We start from the raw sequence: 21,187 nt of genomic DNA on the forward strand, positions 1-21,187 counted from the left end.
TCCATTTGTACCAATTCATTTTAAACGCTTATAACACAGCATATTTCTCTGTTCATGCAAGTACGATATTCCTGAAAAAATCGCAAATTGTATAACGCCCACTTTTTCTGCTATTCTACGCATATAATTTTAACGTTAAAATACCTGAGCAAAAAAAAAAATAAAAAAATTCCTTTTACGTACTATTAGTCTTCAAACAATTCTATTGTAGTTTTTAATAATGCGCTTTTCTTTTTGCATGACAATTTTCGTTGACCTGTAATAAATGGATCTGAGCTCAACAATAACATATTAAGTAAATCGTATTTGTTGCAATTCGAGAAGTTTTCCTCGTATGTTGAAGCTTCATAAATTTTAATATCCTTGTTTTGGCTTCCGCACCTTCCTCTGATAGTCTCTCCAATGGATATTATTGCACTTTCATTGACTTCGGAACCATGCACTAGGATCTTGTGAGACTGGAAGGTGGAAGATAGAACCAAGGGTACTTCCTCTACAAGCCCTTTTAACAGTCAGAAGTGCGAATTGCTTAAAGATTTGTCCGCGTTTATTTTAGAGCATCCTGATAGGCGCAGCTTGCAGTAACGCTGCACATCTTAGTATGAGCTCTTCGTCAACGCCTGTTATTTGAGAAGCCAAACCAGCATTATTAAAAAGCGTCTAGCCGTATTGCCATCGTTTACTGACGTCCCACTACCTCCTGTTTTGGCATGTCCACTATTAAACCCATTTCTGATCTAAACTTATTTCTAACTTGGAATTTTTTTTCCTGGGCTTTGAAATTGAGTTTTGTATCTTCTGCCGACCTAATTTGCCATTTCTTGATATCTAGTCTATACGATACATGAATGAAATATTCAAAAAATCGAATATATACATTGATGAGACGTTCCTACGATAAGAAATTTAAAAAATAAAAATCTCAGAGAGAGAGAGTGAGACAACAACAACTAATTCTACATTTGTTTATTGACATTACTTGCAAAAACCAATGCAATAACACGCAAAAAAAAAAAAAAAAAAAAAAAAAAAAAAGTTATGGGTTAGTTTTAATAGACTTTATTTAGAAACCTGCAAATCCCTGCATATGAACTTAATATTATTTCAAGCTATATGCGCGTATCAACATTTACACACTAATCCGGTCATTGCATTCGGTTGACAAAGTTACTAAATCTCCAAATACATTTAACAAAGAACAACAAAACTGAATCAAAAGGACACTTCATTAAAATTTATTATTCTAAAAACAACAGCACAATTTAAAAACTTGTAATTACTGAAAAATAATACTATTACCATTTTACTTTAATTTCCATTTTCAGTATTTTTATTTGCACACTAATTTTTAAATTAAATTTTTGCAGTTGAATGTACCCGTTGCTTTCTGCTTTTATTTTTATCAACTATTTACTTCTGTGCAAGGTCGTACATTTGTTGCCTTCACTGAAGAAGTTCCGTTAGAAATAATCAAAACAAACTCAAAATACATAACTTTGATGGCATAGGCAACTATTTATTTAGCTACAAGCCCAGTATATAAACATAGACTTTTTTATTTTTGTCGTATGGGAGGAACCACTGTGCGCTGGAAGCATCTGGGGTCCCCACGGTATGATCCACTGGAAGAGGTATCGATAGTGAGGCCGCAGTGTCATCGCGGGAAGCGCAGACAATCTTAGGGATGACTACTTTTCTGGGACCTAGGAACTGAATTCCATCTGTTATCGCAAAGTACCAAAACTGGTCTATGCGTGGTTCATTGGCCTATCAGTTGAACCTAACGTATTGAGTAGGTTAGGATAAAACCTAGTATTCTAAGTCATAACTGGGAACCATTTTTGTTGGATTAATTTAATTGAAATATATCAAGATACCACAGAACAATTCATTAAAGCAGTTCTTTAAAGTTAGCTTTCGAAAATGAAGCTATGTACTGGAGCTTTCTTTTAGGTAACTTTCAAGGTGGAAACCAGTCTTTAAACTTTGGTTAGCTATTTCAAATATTAATTCAAGGGTCTATGCAACTTGTGACTTTCAAAAAGCCTTACTAAATGTAATGTATATTTAAGAATATTCTCCGAGAATTTGAAACGACCTTATTAAATATATTTATAAGGGAATGATAAAGGCAATACGATTTTTGATAATCATTTCAATTTTTTGTATCACTCTAACGTGACAATTTTTTTTCAGAACAAGATTTTTTTTGGCAAGTTGTCCTTTTCTGCAATTTCAATGTGTTCTTCGATCATTGTCTGTAATCTTCTTTAGTAATAACATTTTTTTTTTTTTTTTGATTTTTTGACTTGAGTTAATTTTAGGAAAAAAATTTTTCTATATTAGAATATGCTGAAACTACTTTTATCCTAATTCAATCTAATTAGCTTATGGGGTACGGCCATTACAAAATTTTTAATTTGCTTTTTTATATTTTTTTTTACTTTTTTCCTCCTAAAGTATGCCTCATAGTCATAAAGACAAGTTTTAAATAGATTTGTAGTGAAGAGAAGAATTTTTTCAAGCGACTTTAAGCGCATATAGTAGCCCTTCTCTGACTCAGCTATACTTATGTATATGTGAAACGCGTATTTTTCGAATTAACCTTTTTGCAATTGGCGAAACAAATAACTTTTATCTTTAATATTGGATTTTACATAAAAGATCAAAGGGACATCGCACTTTAATAAAAATAATCAAAAAAATTAACCAAAAGAAATAATTTTTCATCAGCTTAAAGTTCAAATTTGGTAAGTGTTTCATTAGTTCTGTGAATAAATGATTATATCATGAAAAAATAAACCCTTTGCCAAAAACTTTTTTACTTTGATATTTATAAAATAGCAAAGCAGCATTTCCTGTATTAAAATAGTATGACTGTCAAGGAAATTATAAACGATAGTGTCTTCCCTGTGGTGATTCTCTAGTGATGGGATTTGACATGCGTTTCCTAATATTGTCGAAGTCGATGAATTTTTCTACCGCGCTTCACTTAAAATTCTACGTATCTTTGGACTACCAAGTAAGCTAATTTATAATGCAGTCGCGAGAAAAGAAACCCTACAGAGCTACAGTTTTATCCATCCAACAAAAAAACACAATAAGTCTCATGTCTCTCAATCAAAATGCTGGAGCCACAACCCATACACCTTACTTCAACGGGATTCATTATTTCATTTCAGCGCAGCTATAAAAAACCAAGTACAACAGGCATAAAACAGCAAAGATTGCTTTCCAATCGGAAATAATATGATAGTCGACGAAAAATGTGCTACTCTGAAAGCAATATGATTTCGTGTTTAGAATAAAATTGTTTCGCTCAACAAGGTCTTATATCAAAATATACTATTGATTATACATTGTGTATTTTTTAAATTAAAAGTAAACAATTAAATTTAAAAATTTCTGTTCAAAAATTATACCTTTTGCCTCTTTATAGAAAGCAGTTGCCTGAACTCTTCATTCCAACAAATGCTTAACTAATGCTGTGTTGCTCATACGACATGGTGTACCCACTGAATGCTTAGCCAATTGATGTAGTTTTAGCTGCGAATAACTTTTAAAGGAACATTTTTTGGCAAAAATTAGTAAGAAATTCCTTGTAGAGCACAAATCTTCGATTACCTATCCTTTTTTTTCAAATTTGCGAGTATATTAGATTATAAAAAAGATCAAAAAACCTAATATTATTTACAAGAAAAAAGTAAAATTATTCAGGCATTTTTTAAATTGAAAAAGTGTTTGATAACGTTGGATAATTCGTTTTGTGCTAACTTCAGGAAGCGTCAGTAAAAAAAATCTTGCAAAATAATGGACATTCTATATTTCCAAGAAGTAAAGATTATGGCGTCTTTGAACCATCTCTTTAGAAATTTTAGCTTAGATTGGAACAAAGTCGTTCTTGTGGCAGCATTGAGTTTATTATATGGAATAAATGAGTAGGAAGAATAAGAGAGTACTCAGTCGAATGAAAAGTTCTATTTACCTACATAAGTATATAAGAGACTACATGTTTTTTTTTTAATATTCTCACTGAAACTTGTATATTTATAATAAAATTATTCCAAACTCCAAAAATTCCTACTACTGTATATTTGCGCAATTTTTTATGTAACTTACCATAGAAATTATCAAAAATTTTTTTTTAGAAAATTTACAAATATTTTCTCAACAACAACAAAACATAGCTGCAGACTCAAATATAAACTAGACACGACTTGTAAAACAAACTCACGTAAAATATAAAAGTACATGTGTTTATACATACTTATGTATTTCACTTTGTAAGAGCCTACGCAGTCACCCGTAAAAAGTTGCGCATACGCCGTGTCGCATGCAGATAAAAACTTAAACAACGAGCGCGCAGCAGACTATCAGCATTTAGAAATCTTGTCACGTGCTCCACTTTTCGGCGTTGATAGAAATTATTTTGCATTACTTTTTTTCCATTTCTGCCGTGTTTTTGTGTTTTTTAGGGCGAAACCCCAAAAAGCGCAAAATGTGTATAGTATTGTATAAAATAAAATACTAATTTACTTGTAATGCGTGTGTTTTTGTGATTTTCTGCTTTGCATATTTATATTCCACCGCTAGTTTGTATGTGGACGCTCGTATTTACGCTCGATAAGTTGGTCAACAGCGGGTCAGCTGAAATGTGGCGCCTTAGCATGCGAGACACATTAACATTGTGGTTGGTGTTGTTGGCTTTTGGCGTTTTGTTGTTACATTTCAGCGCGCGTCAGCGTCGCATGTTGACTAAGTGCACTTTTATGCTTTTTATGCGAACACACAGCCACACAAACAAATAGGCAAGCACAAATATTTGCATGCTAAATCTCCTGTGCGTGTGTGTGTGTGTAAGTGTGCGTTCGCTTGTTTGCTTGTGAAAATTTTATCTATTGGCTTTTTATGTAAATTTTCTGTGTTGTGCCGTTATGCGAAGCGGATAAAGCTTTTTAGCTCGACTGCACAGCAATTTCTCTGCGCATTTGTATTGTTGTTGAGCGTTTTTTTCTTTTGCTTTGCGCTGGAAATTTAATTTTATTTTTATTTTTGTGATTTTAATCTTTATACCATGAACAGGGTATGTTAAGTTTGTCATGATGTTTGTGATGGCTAGCAGGAAATCTCAATTTGAAACGTAACTATATATGTATATATATAAATTATCAGCTTGAAAAACTGAGTCGATATGCGGCTGTCTGTCAGTCCACCTGTATATATGCGAACCTCAGTTTTTGAGATATTGCGCTGAAATTTCGTACACGTCGTTTTTTCCACAAGAAGCTGCAAATTAGTCGAAATCGCCGATATCGGATCACTATAGCATATAGTTGCCATATAAACCGACTTATCAAAATCAAGTCTTTGTATGGAAAACTTTTTCATTTGATGAGATATCTTCACAAAATTAGGTAGAGATTATTGTTAACGACTTTTGTGCAATCCGCGAAGAAATTGTTCAGATCGGACCACTGCAACATATAGCTGCCCTATAAACTGAACGATTGGAACCAGTTGCTTGTATAGAAAACTTTTTCATTTGATGAGATATCTTCACAAAATTAGGTTGAGATTATTGCCTACAACTTTTGTGCAATCTGTGAAGAAACTGTTCAGATCGGACCACTATAGCATATAGCTGCCAGACAAACTGAACAATTGAAATGAACTCCTTGTATGGAAAACTTTTTTATTTGTCCAGAAAATCTCACGAAATTCAACATGAATTATTGACGCAGACAATACTACAATATCTCAAGAAATTGTTGAAATCGGATCACTACAGCATATAGCTGCCATACAAACGGATCCATCAAAATTAACACCTTGTATGGAAAACTTTTTATTTGTCGAGATACCCTCACGAAATTCAGCATGAATGATTCACCAATACTGTTATATAATATCTCAATAAATTGTACTCATCGGACCAATATAGCATAAAGCTGCCATACAACATAAACGCTTAAAATCATAGTAAAGATCTTCTGCTACAACTTTGCAATAAAAATGCACCTCTGAAGGGTATTATAGCTTAAATATTTTTCACAATTTTACTTGTTTTGTTGTTGTTGGTGTTTTTTTTTGCATTTTGCTTTCATTCATTTTCATGCTGCTATCGATTTTGTGCGACAGCGTGCAATTTGCGCTCACTGTTGCTCTTGCTGTTTGCCATTGTTATCGCCGTTGTAAGCTGGCGAGTACACAGTTGAGTTGTTTTTGCTTTGGCTGCATTGCATTCTGTTCGCTTTGCCATGAGTTAAATTAAAATTCATTGCAGCCTTTTTTATGACGTTGATTTTCGCAAATTTTATAACTTTTCTATAGTTTTTGTTTTCAATTAAGTATGCCGCTGCATTGGGACCACCATACACACACACACACTCACAAATGCTTGTAGTAATATGAAGGTTATTCTGCCCTAACGGTATTACATACTTTCCCCCTTTAATTTTCAAGTTTGAAGTTTGTAATGCGTTGTCTTCGCATTGCTTTGTTGTTGTTTGATATTACGTTTGTTGTTGTTTTATATTCAGTATATTGTTGTTTAATATTAAGTTTGTTGTTGTTTTATATAATTTGGTACTTGCTTCATATTAAACTTATTGTTTGAGCTTAAGTGTATGACTCTTCAGAGCACTAGTCTTCTAATCGATTATTCCCGTTATGCATATTAAATTGAAATTTAGTTTCGAGGGCATAAAGATTGCTGGTGAAACTTTGCCTTTATTCAGCGCTTTTAGCAGATAATGAATTTTAGGGGTTAAAGGAGCGAATTAGCTTTGCTTCCTCAAATGTGTTGTTTAAACTTGTTCATAATGCTTAAAGATTTAATAATTTAAGGACAAAGGCGGGAAACTCTTTCAGATCAAAGTTAAAATTTATTGAAAAGGAGGAACAACGCATGCTGTACAGAAGGGATTGGGCGGGAAATTTTAATTAAATTCCCGGAAACAAATAATAAATAAATAATATTTCAAAAAATATATTTTGCGAAGTTGGTTGGACTAACCTGAATTATTAACCGAAATATGAACGCAATCTGTCAACCAGTTTGTTTAGAGCAGCTGCTTAAATCACACCTCAGTAGTGCATTGCGATTTTTAAAATGCATAAAAATATCCAAGAAAGAATTTGTCTCAAATACTGAATTTCTCACCAAATTTCGTGTGCGGAATCGTTACAAATGTTGGAAAAAGGCTTATGACGATTCAGTTTTATCAAAAACACAAGCCTATGAGTGGTGCAAAGCCTCCAAAACGGAGAGATCGTTGAAGACATGCCTCGTTCTGGACGCCTTTCACCTCTTCAATTGATTAAAATATTAAACAAGTGAAGGATATGCTGCTCGAAAATCGTCAGACATATGTACTTGTATATTAGAGAGATGACAAGAGAGCGCAACATCTCTCGCGAGTTCGTTGGAATGATTTTGGTGGATATTTTGTGTATAAAACGCGTTCTTGCTCGACTCGTTCCGATAAAGCTGCATGTTTTGTTCAAAAAGAGTACTGCAAACATTAATTCGCTTGATCGTGCGAATTCCGATCTCAGATTCATGGAGACAATTAAAACTGCCGTTGATACATGGGTTTATAGACATCCAAACTAGTCAACAGTCATTGAAATGGAGAGAAAAAACGAGCCAAAACAAAAACATGCCAAAGCCGCACAAAAATCGATGTGACGCTGATTGCTTTTTTCCATATTTGTGATTTGGTGCATCGTGAATTTGTTCCAGAGGCACAGACGATCAATAAGGAGTCCTATTTGGCCGTGGTGAGGCGATTAAACAAAATTCACTGAAGGAGTTGTAGGCCATTTCAAAAAGTGCTAATAAAAAGTGTTTCGAGGACTGGAAAAATCGTTGGCATAAATATAGTACATTTCGTGGGGAATAATTAAAGATTTTCGTTTTATTTATAATTTCCGGGTACTTTCACTGTCACAATGTATAGTTGAGAATATTTTCAAGAGAGAATTACTCAACCGATCTTCATGAAATTTTACACAGATTTTTGAGATACAATTTTTAAAGAATTGGACGCAAGATTTTTTTTCGATCACAACTAATTGAAAATAAATGTCAAGAAATTTTAATTTTTTTTTTGTAAAAATGTCTGCCAAAAAACGCATTTTTCAGTTTTTTTCTTCGTTCAAGTTCTAAGTTATGGTTTTAACTAAAACATGTATTTTTTCACTTTAGATGATTCTGTAAGGAGTTACCCTGCCAACGCGGGCGTATCTTACTTCCGAGGGGTCACCGGAAGTGGCGACGCAATGGCCGGGCTTAAAATATTTTTTCCAAAAATTTCAAAATTTCTTTGCTAATTTTGTTTGTAAAATAATAAATTATAATAAAATATTTCATTTTTTATGGGCGAAAAAAAAAATTGCTGAAAAAAGGCCGTGTTTTACCCAAGGAAAACTATGTAACCCTTTAAGAACGGTTTGAAAACCAGCGGCCGTCAATTTTTCTTCACCAGATCTTGATTCTCCCGACTACCGCTTGTTCCGATCGATGCAGAACACCGTCACTGGTTCACACAAGAAATGATGTAGTTCTTTTATGGTAGGATCCACAAATTACCGAAAAGATAGGAAAATATTACAGGTTCAGGTCAGGTGGATAATAAGTGGTTCTCACGATAGTATTTTAGAAATAACCCGAAGCACTTTACAAATTTATTTTACTTTAAAAGTAAAATAATTGTATTAGCTCAAAATTGCAACAGCATTGTACGAATTTAGAGAAATGAATATTGAGTTCAAGACAACGTAAAAGGATATAGAATAACTGTAATACTATACCATTGCACAATAGTAACTCATAAGAACACTATCCTCGCAAGAAATCCCGCATATTCTTGCGTTCACTTTGCTTAGCTTCTTTACTTATTTACAAGTTGGTTATAAAAATTTCATCCAACAAAGTGGCAACTCCATTTAATCCCTGACACCATTAAAGTGGAGGAAAAACGCAAATATAAAACCGCAAAGGCAATAAAGCAGACAAGCAGCTAGCCGAGCGAGCACTCCAGCAAGAACCAAGCGCGACGGCAAATACACAGGCAACAGCAAGTAAAGGATGAAAGCGAGTATAAGTCAAATTGGAGGAGTGTGAGTGAGAGGGGGGGACAACGAGTAAAAATGCCGCAGTACAAAATCGCATGGCGACCACAATGGTCACACAACCACACACACAAAAGTATAGTAAGCAGTTGTATGACGTATTCGCTAAGCAATTGCTATATTTCGCGGCATACTTGCAGGCGCTGAACACAATGGACGCTTGAGTGACGTTTGTGCACGGCAGCACATACATTTATGGCTAAATTTAGACAAACACGTTAACTAACTAACTAACGGACTAACTAGCGAAGCGTGTGTGCCGAGTGACTGCCGAGCGCACGATTGACGGACCAAGCCACGCTACAATTGCGCTCGCCAGGTCCCCACCTGCCAGCTAAATTTTCACGTACTTCGCTTGAACCACAAGGCGGGTCACGTATTGTGACGCCTGGTGAGCTACTATTAAATTCACATATAATATTTGTGTTTACAAGCAGCTTTGTGCATGTATGTGTGGGTGTGTGTGTGTCTTTTGCTTGTGTACGTGGGATTAGAAGTGTTCGTGTTTTGCGGCCACAAGTGGAATTTATTTCAACTTTTAGTTATTATATGAAATTTGTCAAAAAGGATTTGACACAGTTTGTGCCGGTGGTTGACAAGTGTAGCAACGCCAGGCGGGGAGCGGGAAGGCAGTGATCGCAGAATACTTACATGGCTAAGAAAATATCTTCGTTCATAATTTATATGTGTGTACATTCATAATGTTAAGCACAACTGAGAGTACTTTATAGCAAGTGAAATAATATATAAATAATAATAATATATATACATATATATGTATATATATATGTATATACACACACACACATATATGCTCCTTCAATCAAGTTATGGCACTGTGTGTCTGTAGTGGCAAGTCTGCACAAACCGCCGCGTGTTTGCGACAAAGTTTTTTCTTCAACTTTTACTTGTGTTGTCAGTAGTTTTTGGGTGGGAGAAAATAAATATTTATTGGCCTATTATTGGCACTTACCACACTGTTGTGAAACACTCGTTATTGTTGTTGCCGCTGTAGTGGTCGTGTAAGTTAAAGTAAAAGTAATAATGAAAGTAAATCAAAGTTTAAGTTGCACTAAGGAAATGTTTGTGCTTCGGTGGCACTTTTATATTCTATATTCTATTCTATATTCGAACGCGTGCATGTCAGCTAAATGGGGAGGTTTTGGCGTGGCTTCTAACGTAATAGACTACGGCTTTAGATGGATTGTCGCTTGTGGAGATTTAACTTCAATAAATCACAAACTTAGCGTACGAGGAGATTGCGTCTACTTTTTGACAGATTGTGTCACTTTCTTTTTATGTATTTATAAATCAAATTTCTAAGAAGACTGTTAGACAAGTGCAGAGGTTTTTGAAAATGATAAAAGAGAACGAAATTCATAGTAGATTGATATCCAGCTGTAACGAAAGCTGAAATAATAAATATTAAGGGAAAAACACTTTACGGGCGATTTGAGACCAGGAACAAGAAGAGTAGAGAATGGCTGAATCTTTAGAGGTTAGGAAAGGTTTGCCTTGGTTTCCGGCGAAACTACAAGTCCGATAGAAGAAGGTTATATGACAAAATTTTAAGCAAAGAAAATAGCTATAACTTCTGTATATACATTTTTTTCACATAACCTCAAAGATTATGTGAAAAATTCAAATAAAAGAGACAAAAGTCTCATGAGGGAGAAGCCTTACTTGGAAAAAGACTGAGAACAGAGGCTGCGCCAACTTTTAGCGAAATCGGTGGCTCAGTAGATCTAGGCGTTTTCGATCGTAGCCAAGAGGATGGGTGCCATTTCCCGCGGGAATCGAAGAAAGTAGCGGCAAATATTTCGTGCGTCTTCTTAAAAATAGTCACAGTACCGGATGGCACCATAGGCTTCATAAGCTCATTATACCCATATATTGACGAGTGCTCTCGGATGTACCAGCCATAGTACGCCGGCGTACAGAGCAGAGAAAATAGCTAATACTAAACTACTAAAGTACCCAAAGCACTAATATGTAGCCCTCTCCCTTTAGGCAGCCATGAGTAGCCACCAAAGTACAGCGGCTGCTGAAGGAAAAGGTCAACGTAAGAAAAGGAGGAAATTCATATATTACAAAAGAATATCATTTTTCGATGCTTCAGAATTTAAATTTCCGACAATAGTCTTAGAGTCAGGTGCCCTGATATAAACAATTATATACACATTCCATAGAGTTTATGTGTACAAAACATTTAAAATTCCATGAATATATATACTAGTTTAAATAACAAACAACAAAAAACAAATAAATAAATTACGCAAGCCAGTAAACAATGACATTTGGCTTATTGCCACAGAACTATCACTTTAAACGCCCGAAAATATGCTCAGCTCTCATACAAACATACAAATGGACTGAGGCGCAAATTGTGGACTGCAATAAAATCCGAATTCAAAGCGAAGGTATGCAAAGTGTTAGCAAAACTAAGAAGTAAAGTGTCGCACAGCGGCGGCGGCAAGGTGCTTTAGCTGGATGGCAAGAGTCTCTATTTTATTCTTGGCAGCTGGACTCGTTTCTCAAGCAGTCAAGCGGTTAAACACTTCCCGGCAGACAGCTGGCAGGCCAACGAATGCATAAGTGGTGTAATTTAGTGCGACAGTTGCAGTGTTGTTGCAGCAATGAAGCGCAGCAGAGCTGCCGAGCTAATGCCACTTGCCGTTGTGGCTCGTAATTTTCGTAGGTGGCAACAGATGGGTCACAAGCTATTTGCTTTCCCATGCAACGACAATTTATTCGCTTTCTTTGACTGCCACAAATAGTTGTGTGTTTGGTATGTGTGTGTGTGGCTTGTAGACAAGCTACGTTGTGGCATACCCATAATGACGCTGCTTCACTCATATAAGGCGACATTTGTGGCACGTGACTTTTATGGTCATTAAACAGCACGACATTTTTGGCTGCAAACGTTATGATTTCTTTTGGAACAACTAGCATTTTCCGGTAATTTGAATGCCAGCTTTATGCGCGGAGTACAGAGTGTTGCGTTTAGAAAAATTTTATTTTCTTAAGTTTTTGGATTTTTCAAATTTTTTTTTCCTGATTTGTACACGAAAGAGACGAACGATTAGAGGTTCTTCGTAATATGTGGGAAAAGATATTAGAAGATTGATAAAGAGGAACAAAATTTTACCAAAAAAACATAAGTGGCTTATAGAGAATCTCGAAATCGAGAATATACCTAAAGAAAAAGAAAATTGTCTCAAATCCTAAATAATGTTGAAATATCACAGCGGTTTCAAAACTGTCAACCCGAAGCAGCAAAAATCGAATTTGCTGGAGCCGATTTATAAGCAAACGATAACATATGTCAGCGGTGACACAAAAGTGACGGGAAACTCGATGTGTTCTATTCGCAGGTAGTGTACTCGGTTTCCGGTTGAATATTTTTGCTCTGAACAGAGTAAACTTACTTTACAACGAAGTTTACAACACCAGTGTGACCAGCTGGCTCAATTAATCTATTTTTTTACTATCTATTCGTCTGTCGGCATATAGGAGAGCCTCAGCTTAGGAGATATCACTCTGAAATTTTGAGTGCGTACATTTCTCTCTATCTGTTGGAACCGCCAATATCGGATCTCTAAAGTTGCCGTACAAATCGATCGCCTATATACTGAAAATATTTCTTTATCAGGGTATCAGGTTTCGCTCGGTTGGCCGTCTTATATCTTGCTCGATTTCGGGTAACTACTCCATGTAGGTTGAAATTAATATTTTCTGTGAATAGGCATCGAATTTATGGAAAAATGAGTTCAACTTCGGCCCATCTCATAATTGTGAGTATAATGAGAGCTAAGTTCACACTGTTGGTCCCCATAAGGACCTTATGATATCTTGAGCGCACTTTGACTATTGTGAGTTCTTCTTTCTATTAACCAAATATCCCTTACAGCATCTCTTACAAAACACCCTTTATTATTTACTATTGCTGGTTAAGCAATACAAAGCCATATCTACCTTTGTTTACCGAATACTTTCGTATTGCACGTAGCAGAGCCATGAGCAATGCAATGAAGTGCGGCAGTTCAATTTGGCAGCCGACCAAACAGTCAACGAATACAGCAAAAACAACTCAGAAGTAAGTAATATGTGGCAGTCAGTGTTCATAACCGCCGAAGAAGTAATAAGTGAGCAGCAAGTGCAACGGTGGCACAGGGTTCAGTGCAAAGGGTATCAGTGGGGCAAATTTCGGCAATTCTCCACTTACGGCTATGATTTTAATTAAATTTCGGTTGTTGTTGTTTTTTTGTTTTGTTGTTTTTGCACGTATTTTGTTTTGTGCTATCCAAGTGGTCTAAGTGAATATGTAAGACTGCATGAGAATGTATGGGGATAGTGCCAAAAAGTGTGGATAATGCAATAAATGAATAAAGGAACTACTGAGATGCCAATAGAAAGGTCGGTGGGGAAGAGAAGATAAATTTTTGTAAGTTATTGATGTGGGTTGGTGAAGAAAAATTCACTGAAGACCGACTTTGATTGCTTAAAGCTCTGATTTCACTTTTTCTGATGCCATATGGTATGGTAGTTTAAGTTTAAGTTCAAGTTGAAATTGAAGTTGAAGTTTATGTTTAAGTTTAAGTTTAAGTTTAGGTTTAAGTTTAAGTTTAAGTTTAAGTTTAAGTTTAAGTTTAAGTTTAAGTTTAAGTTTAAGTCTAAGTTTAAGTTGAAGTTTATGTTTAAGTTTAAGTTTAAGTTTAAACTTAAGTTTAAGTTTAAATTCAAGTTTAAGTTTAAGTTTAAGTTTAAGTTTAAGTTTAAGTTTAAGTTTAAGTTTAAGTTCAAGTTTAAGTTTAAGTATAAGTATAAGTACCTAATCTTAAGTTCACGAATAATCTTTTTGGTCTTTAAACTGGGTGGAAAGCATGTAAAAACTTTCTCCGGAATTAGTCCGGTTCCGGTCGGCAATATCTGGACTCCTGTCTTTAACAAGCTTGATTACAAATAGTTGATATCAGTCTGAATTCAAAATTGTCAAAGTGACTTTTTGAATAGATATTTGAAGACGAGACGAGTTTTCTCGAAACCACTGGTCGTTGGACAAAAATATGAAGCCGTGTTAAGGCTAAAAACTTCTCGAGGTCGAGGATTTGAACACCCTCTTGAGAAGAGAGCAAAAAGATTTATGTTCTTACGATTTCGGCCAACATTATCTAATCAATTATATCCACCTTTTAAAAAAATAGATTGTTATTTGATACGGGCGAGGGTGTTCAAAGCTACACCATCTCGAGTGGAGTACCGCAAGGCTCGGTCTTAGGCCCTTTACTATGGAGATTGATTTACGGCGGGGAGCTAAACATATATCAACAAGAAAATATGAAAACCGTCACATAAGCAAAAGACTTCATAATGGTAGCACTGGATAAACATCTAGATGAGCTCTGGCTCAAATGCAATGATTACATAAATAGTCTTGAGTAATGGTTTACAACAATGAGTTTAGAGCTGACTGAACAGAAAAAAGAAGTATTGCTCATAAGCACACGGAAGGTTGAAGAAAGGTATCACTCACTATAGAGGAGTTTACTTCACAGCTGCAGCTCAGATATTTGGGTATAATATTGGACTAAAAGTTAAAGTTTAAGGAAAACTTGGCAAAAGCAACGACTTCCGTGCTATTGTATGCAGCACCAATATGGATACAAGCACTGGACATAAAATCATACGCAAGACCGAGTAATAAGTGCTTTCTGAATGATATCAGCGTTGCTGCTGAAATACTAGCCAGCCTACTGACTTCCAGGGAGACGAATTCGTGCGACTATACGGCTATCAGAGCCGTCTATAAGGCAGTAAAAAACAGAGAGAAGCAAGAGCCTTACAATGTGGCAGCAGCGATGGCAAACCTCATTCTAATTGCGATGAAACCACAGACTGATCCCAAGTATTCATTCGTGAATAGACAGACGACATGGGGAGCTGAATTTCCACCTCAACTAAATACTGAGCGTCAGTCCTCTAATAAATGGAAAACTGTAAACTAAGAGTAAGTTCTAATAACGACAAATCTAAAAAACTTACAATAGATTAGGAGTCAGTCTGTCCGTACAATAGCAGAGACTTAAATGTCTTTTTCTCTCCCATGAAGTAATACAAATTAGTTTTTTATTTTTACCAAACTCTGCCTGCTGAGACATTATATAAGTCCAATGTATGAATATTATCAACTGAATTGAATATAAATATTTAAAATATTTATAAATTATGCTTAATTACTTTTCCTCTCGGCATGAGAACACTCGTATAAATATCAGCCAGCAAAGTTTGTCTTCGTAAATTTTGTGAGCGAATAAATTTTCAAACTTCTGCTACTTATTCATTACAGCAACTAAAATTAATGAAGACATAATTCTTCACGCTCCTGCATGCAAGCTGACAAACGCATATATATCCACATTTACGTATGTATATGTGAGTAAAGTCAATAGCAAATAGTTAGTGGGCGGGCGCACATTTATGGATGCAACGGCTGCAGCTTGGATATGCATGAATGCAGTTTACAGACTGCGCTGGCAGGCAGGCCTATAACGGAAGCGGATATTGTGTGCATTTTGAGTGCACAAGCGCTTCCTACAAACACACATACGCACACAAATCTATATATAAACATATTGAAGTAGATCAGGCAGCAAAGAAAATACGTACACACATATATACACATACACATGTACATAAACAAAGGCATTTCGTATCAAATTTTTTGCACAAGCAAACAGACCGCAAACTTCTTGTGAAATTCTCAAGCAGCAACACTCTCAAACAATCAGCGGTTTCCTTTTGCTGTCGGCCTGCGTTCGCACACTCACACTTGCGCCGTTTTGTGTGTGTATATACTTGTAAGCATTATATATTCTATAGTAAATGCATGTATTTGTATACTTATGTGCAACCACTAGCTCAAACTTCTGCTTTCCTGTCTCGCGTGCCTTCAAATTATCCGAAAACACTATGGTTGCGGTGTGGTTTACTGTTTGTTGTTAGTTTCCTCAAGCTTTCTATCATAAATTCCACTTTCGCACACACACACACAAACATCGACTTTGTATATGCACATAAATTTTTGCCTTAAAATTTGCCATTCGATATCATCGCAGCAATATATTAGTTGCTTATATTCGTTCTATATATTGTGGATAGTTGGATGTGACTTTAATACTTTGCTACTTTGCAACTTTCACTTGTGCTTTCGCCAACTTCAATTTAAACTTTCCATTACATGACTAGCGCACAGCAGCGCGTTAACGGGCGCATAAGTAAATATGTTTTGGATAGAAAGAAAGAAAGTTGTAATGGATATTCTCAGCACGCAGTTTATCTAAACTTTCATAGTTTTTTATTCAGTGTCGGTAGTGATGATTCGCATACTGAGTTGTGAAAAATTGAACAATGTGGAGAAGCGGAAGAGTGAAAGTTTTGCTGTTGAAATTAGGACGCATATACTTTACTATATAAATAATGCGAGTTTAAAGTGAGTGGAAATGTAAATTATTATAATTTTGTGTGTGATGAAACTATGCTTTAAGAGAAGAGTTAATGTACATAGTAGTTGCAAAGTGCCCTGCCTGGCACATAGATGGCGCTACTAGAATTAATTCAGCAGTTAGCCCTAACTTTCAGAAGACGCGTATATAAAATTGACCGCGATTGGATCATTAGCTTGTGAATTATGTCATACTGAGTGAAGCTACTTGTATTATAGTCAAAAAAATGGATAAAAAGGAATTACGCGTGATGTTAAAATATTGCTTTTTTTCATTACTTTTATTTGAAATATATATTGCTTTTTGAAGGAAAACAAAACAGTTGAAGCAAAAATTTGGCTTCAGGAAGAATTTTCAGATACTGCCCCGGAAAATAAACTAACAAGTGTTGATATGCTAAGCTTAGGCGTGGTGAAACGAAGACGGTGAACGCAAGTGACACCCAAAAGAGGTTGTTACCGACGAAATCACCAAAAAAGGAGAGAAAATAATTCTGTACGAACGTAAAGTGAAGTTGTTTGAGATAGCATGAACTATGAAGATATTTACCGAACTTGTACAACCTACCATTCAAGAATATTTTGTATGAGAAAGTTTTTTGCAAAGTGGGTGCCGCATGAGCTAACTTTTGACCAAAAACAACCACGAGTTGATGATTCGGAGCAGTGTTTGAAGATGTTCAAGCGTAATAAACTCGAGTTTTTGCCTCGATATTTGAAAATGGTTGAAACATAGCTCCATAATTTCACTGCGAAGACTAATCGACAGTCATCCGACTACATACTTTCAACCCGCTCAAAAACGTGGCAAAACGATACAGTTGGCTGGCAAAATAATGGCGTCTGTATTTGGAGATGCGCATGGTATAACTTTTATTGACTATCTCAAAAAAGCAAGGACCATCAAAGCGTCTATAACATAACGTTATTTTATCGTTTGGAGAACGAAATCCTCAAAAAACGGATGCATTTGTAAAAAAGGAAAGTGCTGTTTCACCAAAGCACGGTGCATAACACGTATCAGTTAAAACGATGGCAAAAATCCATGAGCTGGGCTACGAATTGCTTACGCACCAACCGTATTCTCCAGGTCTGCCCCGGCGACTATTTTCTGTTCTCAGATTTCAAAAGAATGCTCGCTGTAAAGAAATGTTCTTCGAATGAAAAAGTGATCATCGAAATTGAGGCCTGTTTTGAAGCAAAAAACAAATTGTACTACAAAAAAGGTATCGAAGAGTTGAAGGGTCGCTATAATCAGTGTATCACCCCTGAAGAGAACTATGTTGAATAAAAAAAGCGAATTTTGTCAAAAAAATATGTTTTACTATGGTAAGCCGGGGACTTTTCAATTGAGCTTTATGTAACGAAAACTATTAATGGATTATAGTGAATGTTTCTTTAGCTAAATTTGATAAAAACTAATTGAGATAAGACTTATACGATTTTATATTTGTTTTTAAACATTTTTAACACCATTCTGTATGCTTATATATAGAAGTATAACTAGCAGCAACTATTAGTGTCATCTAAGTATTCAAAGAAGCATTTCGAACACAGAATTAATGAATGATATTATGATATTTTATTACATTAAATTTACTAGAAAAAAATTCTCTTAAAAACTTCTTTAAAGCACTCTTTAAATAAACTATTTAGTGAAGACTGGTAAGAAATCAAGCAAACCAATAAAATCTTACCTATAATGACTTCGATTGGATTTTTTCTATAGCTGCTATTCTATTCGTAAAATAGTGATAAATTCAACTCAGTTATTCCTTAGAAGTCGCTGTTGTCTCCAAAATTCTATTGAGAATGGCTTTTATTGTTGTTGCATTTTGATACTACCAACATTATACTAGTTGAGTTACTTTTAAGCAAAGAAAATCATTTCAATACAATTTTTTTCCAATATAATAGAATCTTTGAAAGAATGAAATATTAAGAATAAATAATTATTTTGATAACAATATAGACTGCTGCGATATGGAAACTAATTTAGGAAAATCAGATGAGAATTTTATTTTTTTTTAAACTTTTTCAAAGCAAAATGCTAACCCCAGAAATCATTACACTTGGGTATACTGTAACTTTAATGGTTTTTCTCGTTTTAGTAGAAGTCTTTACAGCTTAATAACTGGTCATAGTTCTCCACATCGAACCCAGATATAGAAATATTGGAAACACAATCCACAGAAAATAATAAAGAAGAAAAGAAATGCATAATAAACAAGTTTGAAAAAATATCGGAGTAACAGCAGGTTATTTCTCAACACAGGAAGAGTTTTCAGAATCTTTCAGTGTCACTCATGAAGCCAAGCTGCAAAGCAGCCGGTTACATTCAACAGCAAGAAAATTCGATGTCATATGAATTGAAGCCAAGAGGCATTGAAAGACGTTTATGCATGTCATAATTGCTGCTTGAGCGGTTAAAAAAAAAGCTCCACATATATAGTTATAGCCCCAAAATGCATTCTTGATCACAAACCTAAAGAGACTGGTTGCGCGAAAGTATTCGCTGAGAATATCAAAAGGTTGATATATGATCACATATCTTGTGGAAAAATATGCTTTTATTTACATATATCGAAAGCAATTTTTAGTTTTGACTTTTAATATTAATATACCTCAAATATTTTTTGAAGTTTACTTATGATAACTATTTGTTATGAAATGACTTTACTCAGGTTTGGTAAAAAAGTTATAAAGTTATAAACCAGTTAAAACAAGAAAAAACGTTAACTTCGGCTGCATCGAAGCTAATATACCCTTCACAGGTGCATTTCTTTCAGTAACTATGAGTTCAGTTTGTATGGAAGCTATATGCTATAGTAATCCGATCTGAAATTTTTTTTCGGAGATTATATTATTACCGTAAGCAGTAATCCATGACAAGTTTCGTGAAGATACCACGTCAAATGCAAATGTTTTCCATACAAGCATTTGATTCCGATCGTTCAGTTTGTATGGCAGCTATATGGTATAGTGAGCCGATCTGAACAATTTTTTTCGATATTATATTGTCGCTTTAGAAAATAATATGTACCAAATGTAGTGAATATATTTTGTCAAATGTGAAAGTTTTCCATACAAGAGCTTGATTCCGATAGTTCAGTTTGTATGGCAGCTATATGTTATAGTGATCCGATATCAGCATTTCCGATAAATGAGTAGCTTCTTGAAGAGAATATGACGTTTGCAAAATTTCGAAACGATATCTTAAAAACTAAGGGACTAGTTCGTATATATACAGACAGACGGACGGACGGACAGACAGACGGACATGGCTAAATCGACTCAGCTCAACATACTGATCATTTATATATAGACTTTATAGGGTCCCCGAAGCTTCCTTCTGGGTGTTACAAACCCAAACTTAATATACCCTGTTCAGGGTATAATAACGACTATGCTGTATCAGAATAGGTAAGTTCATTTCATTTATTTTCTGAAGTCAGTGTTTGAGGATTTAGGAAATGAAAAACAATAATGCAGCTATTTTCCTTTTCTAATTAGATCAAACTAATTACTATGGGGATATACCTGTAGGACCCTTAATTGAAGTTGAAAATAAACTGTCTAATAATATATTTATTGAATCAAAGCAGTAAAATATTTTACCGCAACTAACTTGATTTCCGTATTAAGATGTATGAACACAGTATAATATTTAACATATGTTACACGCAGTAAAATATTTCATCGACTTAATCCATCATTAGATGCAAATACGTCAAATATATTGTTAGTGTTTCTTCTTACTAAGTAACAGTATCTATATTGCATTCACATTATCCCACTTTGCTTTTTTCTTTCCAACCACATTCTGACCTCACTCATGGGCACAACTAATCCCACTTGACCTGTCACACGACACGAGAATTGACACATTTTTTCATGCATCGTGCACTTTTTGTTGTCACAATTTTTCCCCGCTATCTTTTGTGCACGTAATCTTCGACATTTATTGCGGCATGAGGGGACAATAAGCGTTCTGCTTGAATTTCGTTTTTGTTTGTGGACTTTGACTTACCTTTATCATCATTGGGCGTTGTTTGGTCATCACTCATCTTGATAGATTTTTTTTGGTTTCCAGTGTTGTCTCGTTGCGTGTTTATTCGTTTTCTTTGTTTTTAGGTTAGGGTTCTTAGGTTTTGCGGAGAATTTTGTTTTTCCTTTTGTTATGCGGTTTCGTTTTTTGTTGCTTTTATTGTGTTATATGCTTGTAGCTTTAAACTAATATTTTGTTATTTATTTTTATATTTTATGCTATTTTTTGTTTTTGTGTTGTTTTAGCGCGTCATTTGTTTGTTTCGAATATTTATTGAAGTTAGATTTTTCAATTTCGTTGTTTTTCATTTATATTTTTTAATGCTATTGCTTAAATTATTTAATATTTTTGTTATTGTGTTATCTCCGCTTTCTATTAGCGCTCGAAGAGTAACAAGCTTGGTTTGTTATGCCAGCTTAGCTGCTCGCTGGTCTAATGGACACACGTTTTCGAAAATTTTTTAAGAGTTTTTTCGAAATATTTTTTGTTCTAATAAATGTGTG

General features: G+C 34.9%; 1 protein-coding gene across 4 annotated transcripts in view; it reads right to left on the reverse strand.

The window, feature by feature from the left end:
- Nucleotides 1–20,827, reverse strand: part of LOC120772702 (sodium channel protein 60E) — a 284,826-nt gene extending 263,999 nt beyond the window's left edge. For all 4 annotated transcript variants that reach the window (XM_040101447.1, XM_040101445.1, XM_040101446.1 and 1 more), the window contains exon 1: nt 20,667–20,827. In XM_040101447.1, coding sequence (XP_039957381.1) covers nt 20,667–20,703 — 37 coding nt within the window. In that variant the 5' untranslated portion in view covers nt 20,704–20,827. The remainder of the gene's footprint in view (nt 1–20,666) is intronic.
- Nucleotides 20,828–21,187: the final 360 nt, after the last annotated feature.

This window comes from Bactrocera tryoni, chromosome 3 (genome assembly GCF_016617805.1).
Source record: "Bactrocera tryoni isolate S06 chromosome 3, CSIRO_BtryS06_freeze2, whole genome shotgun sequence".
NCBI classification, from domain to species: Eukaryota; Metazoa; Arthropoda; class Insecta; order Diptera; family Tephritidae; genus Bactrocera; species Bactrocera tryoni.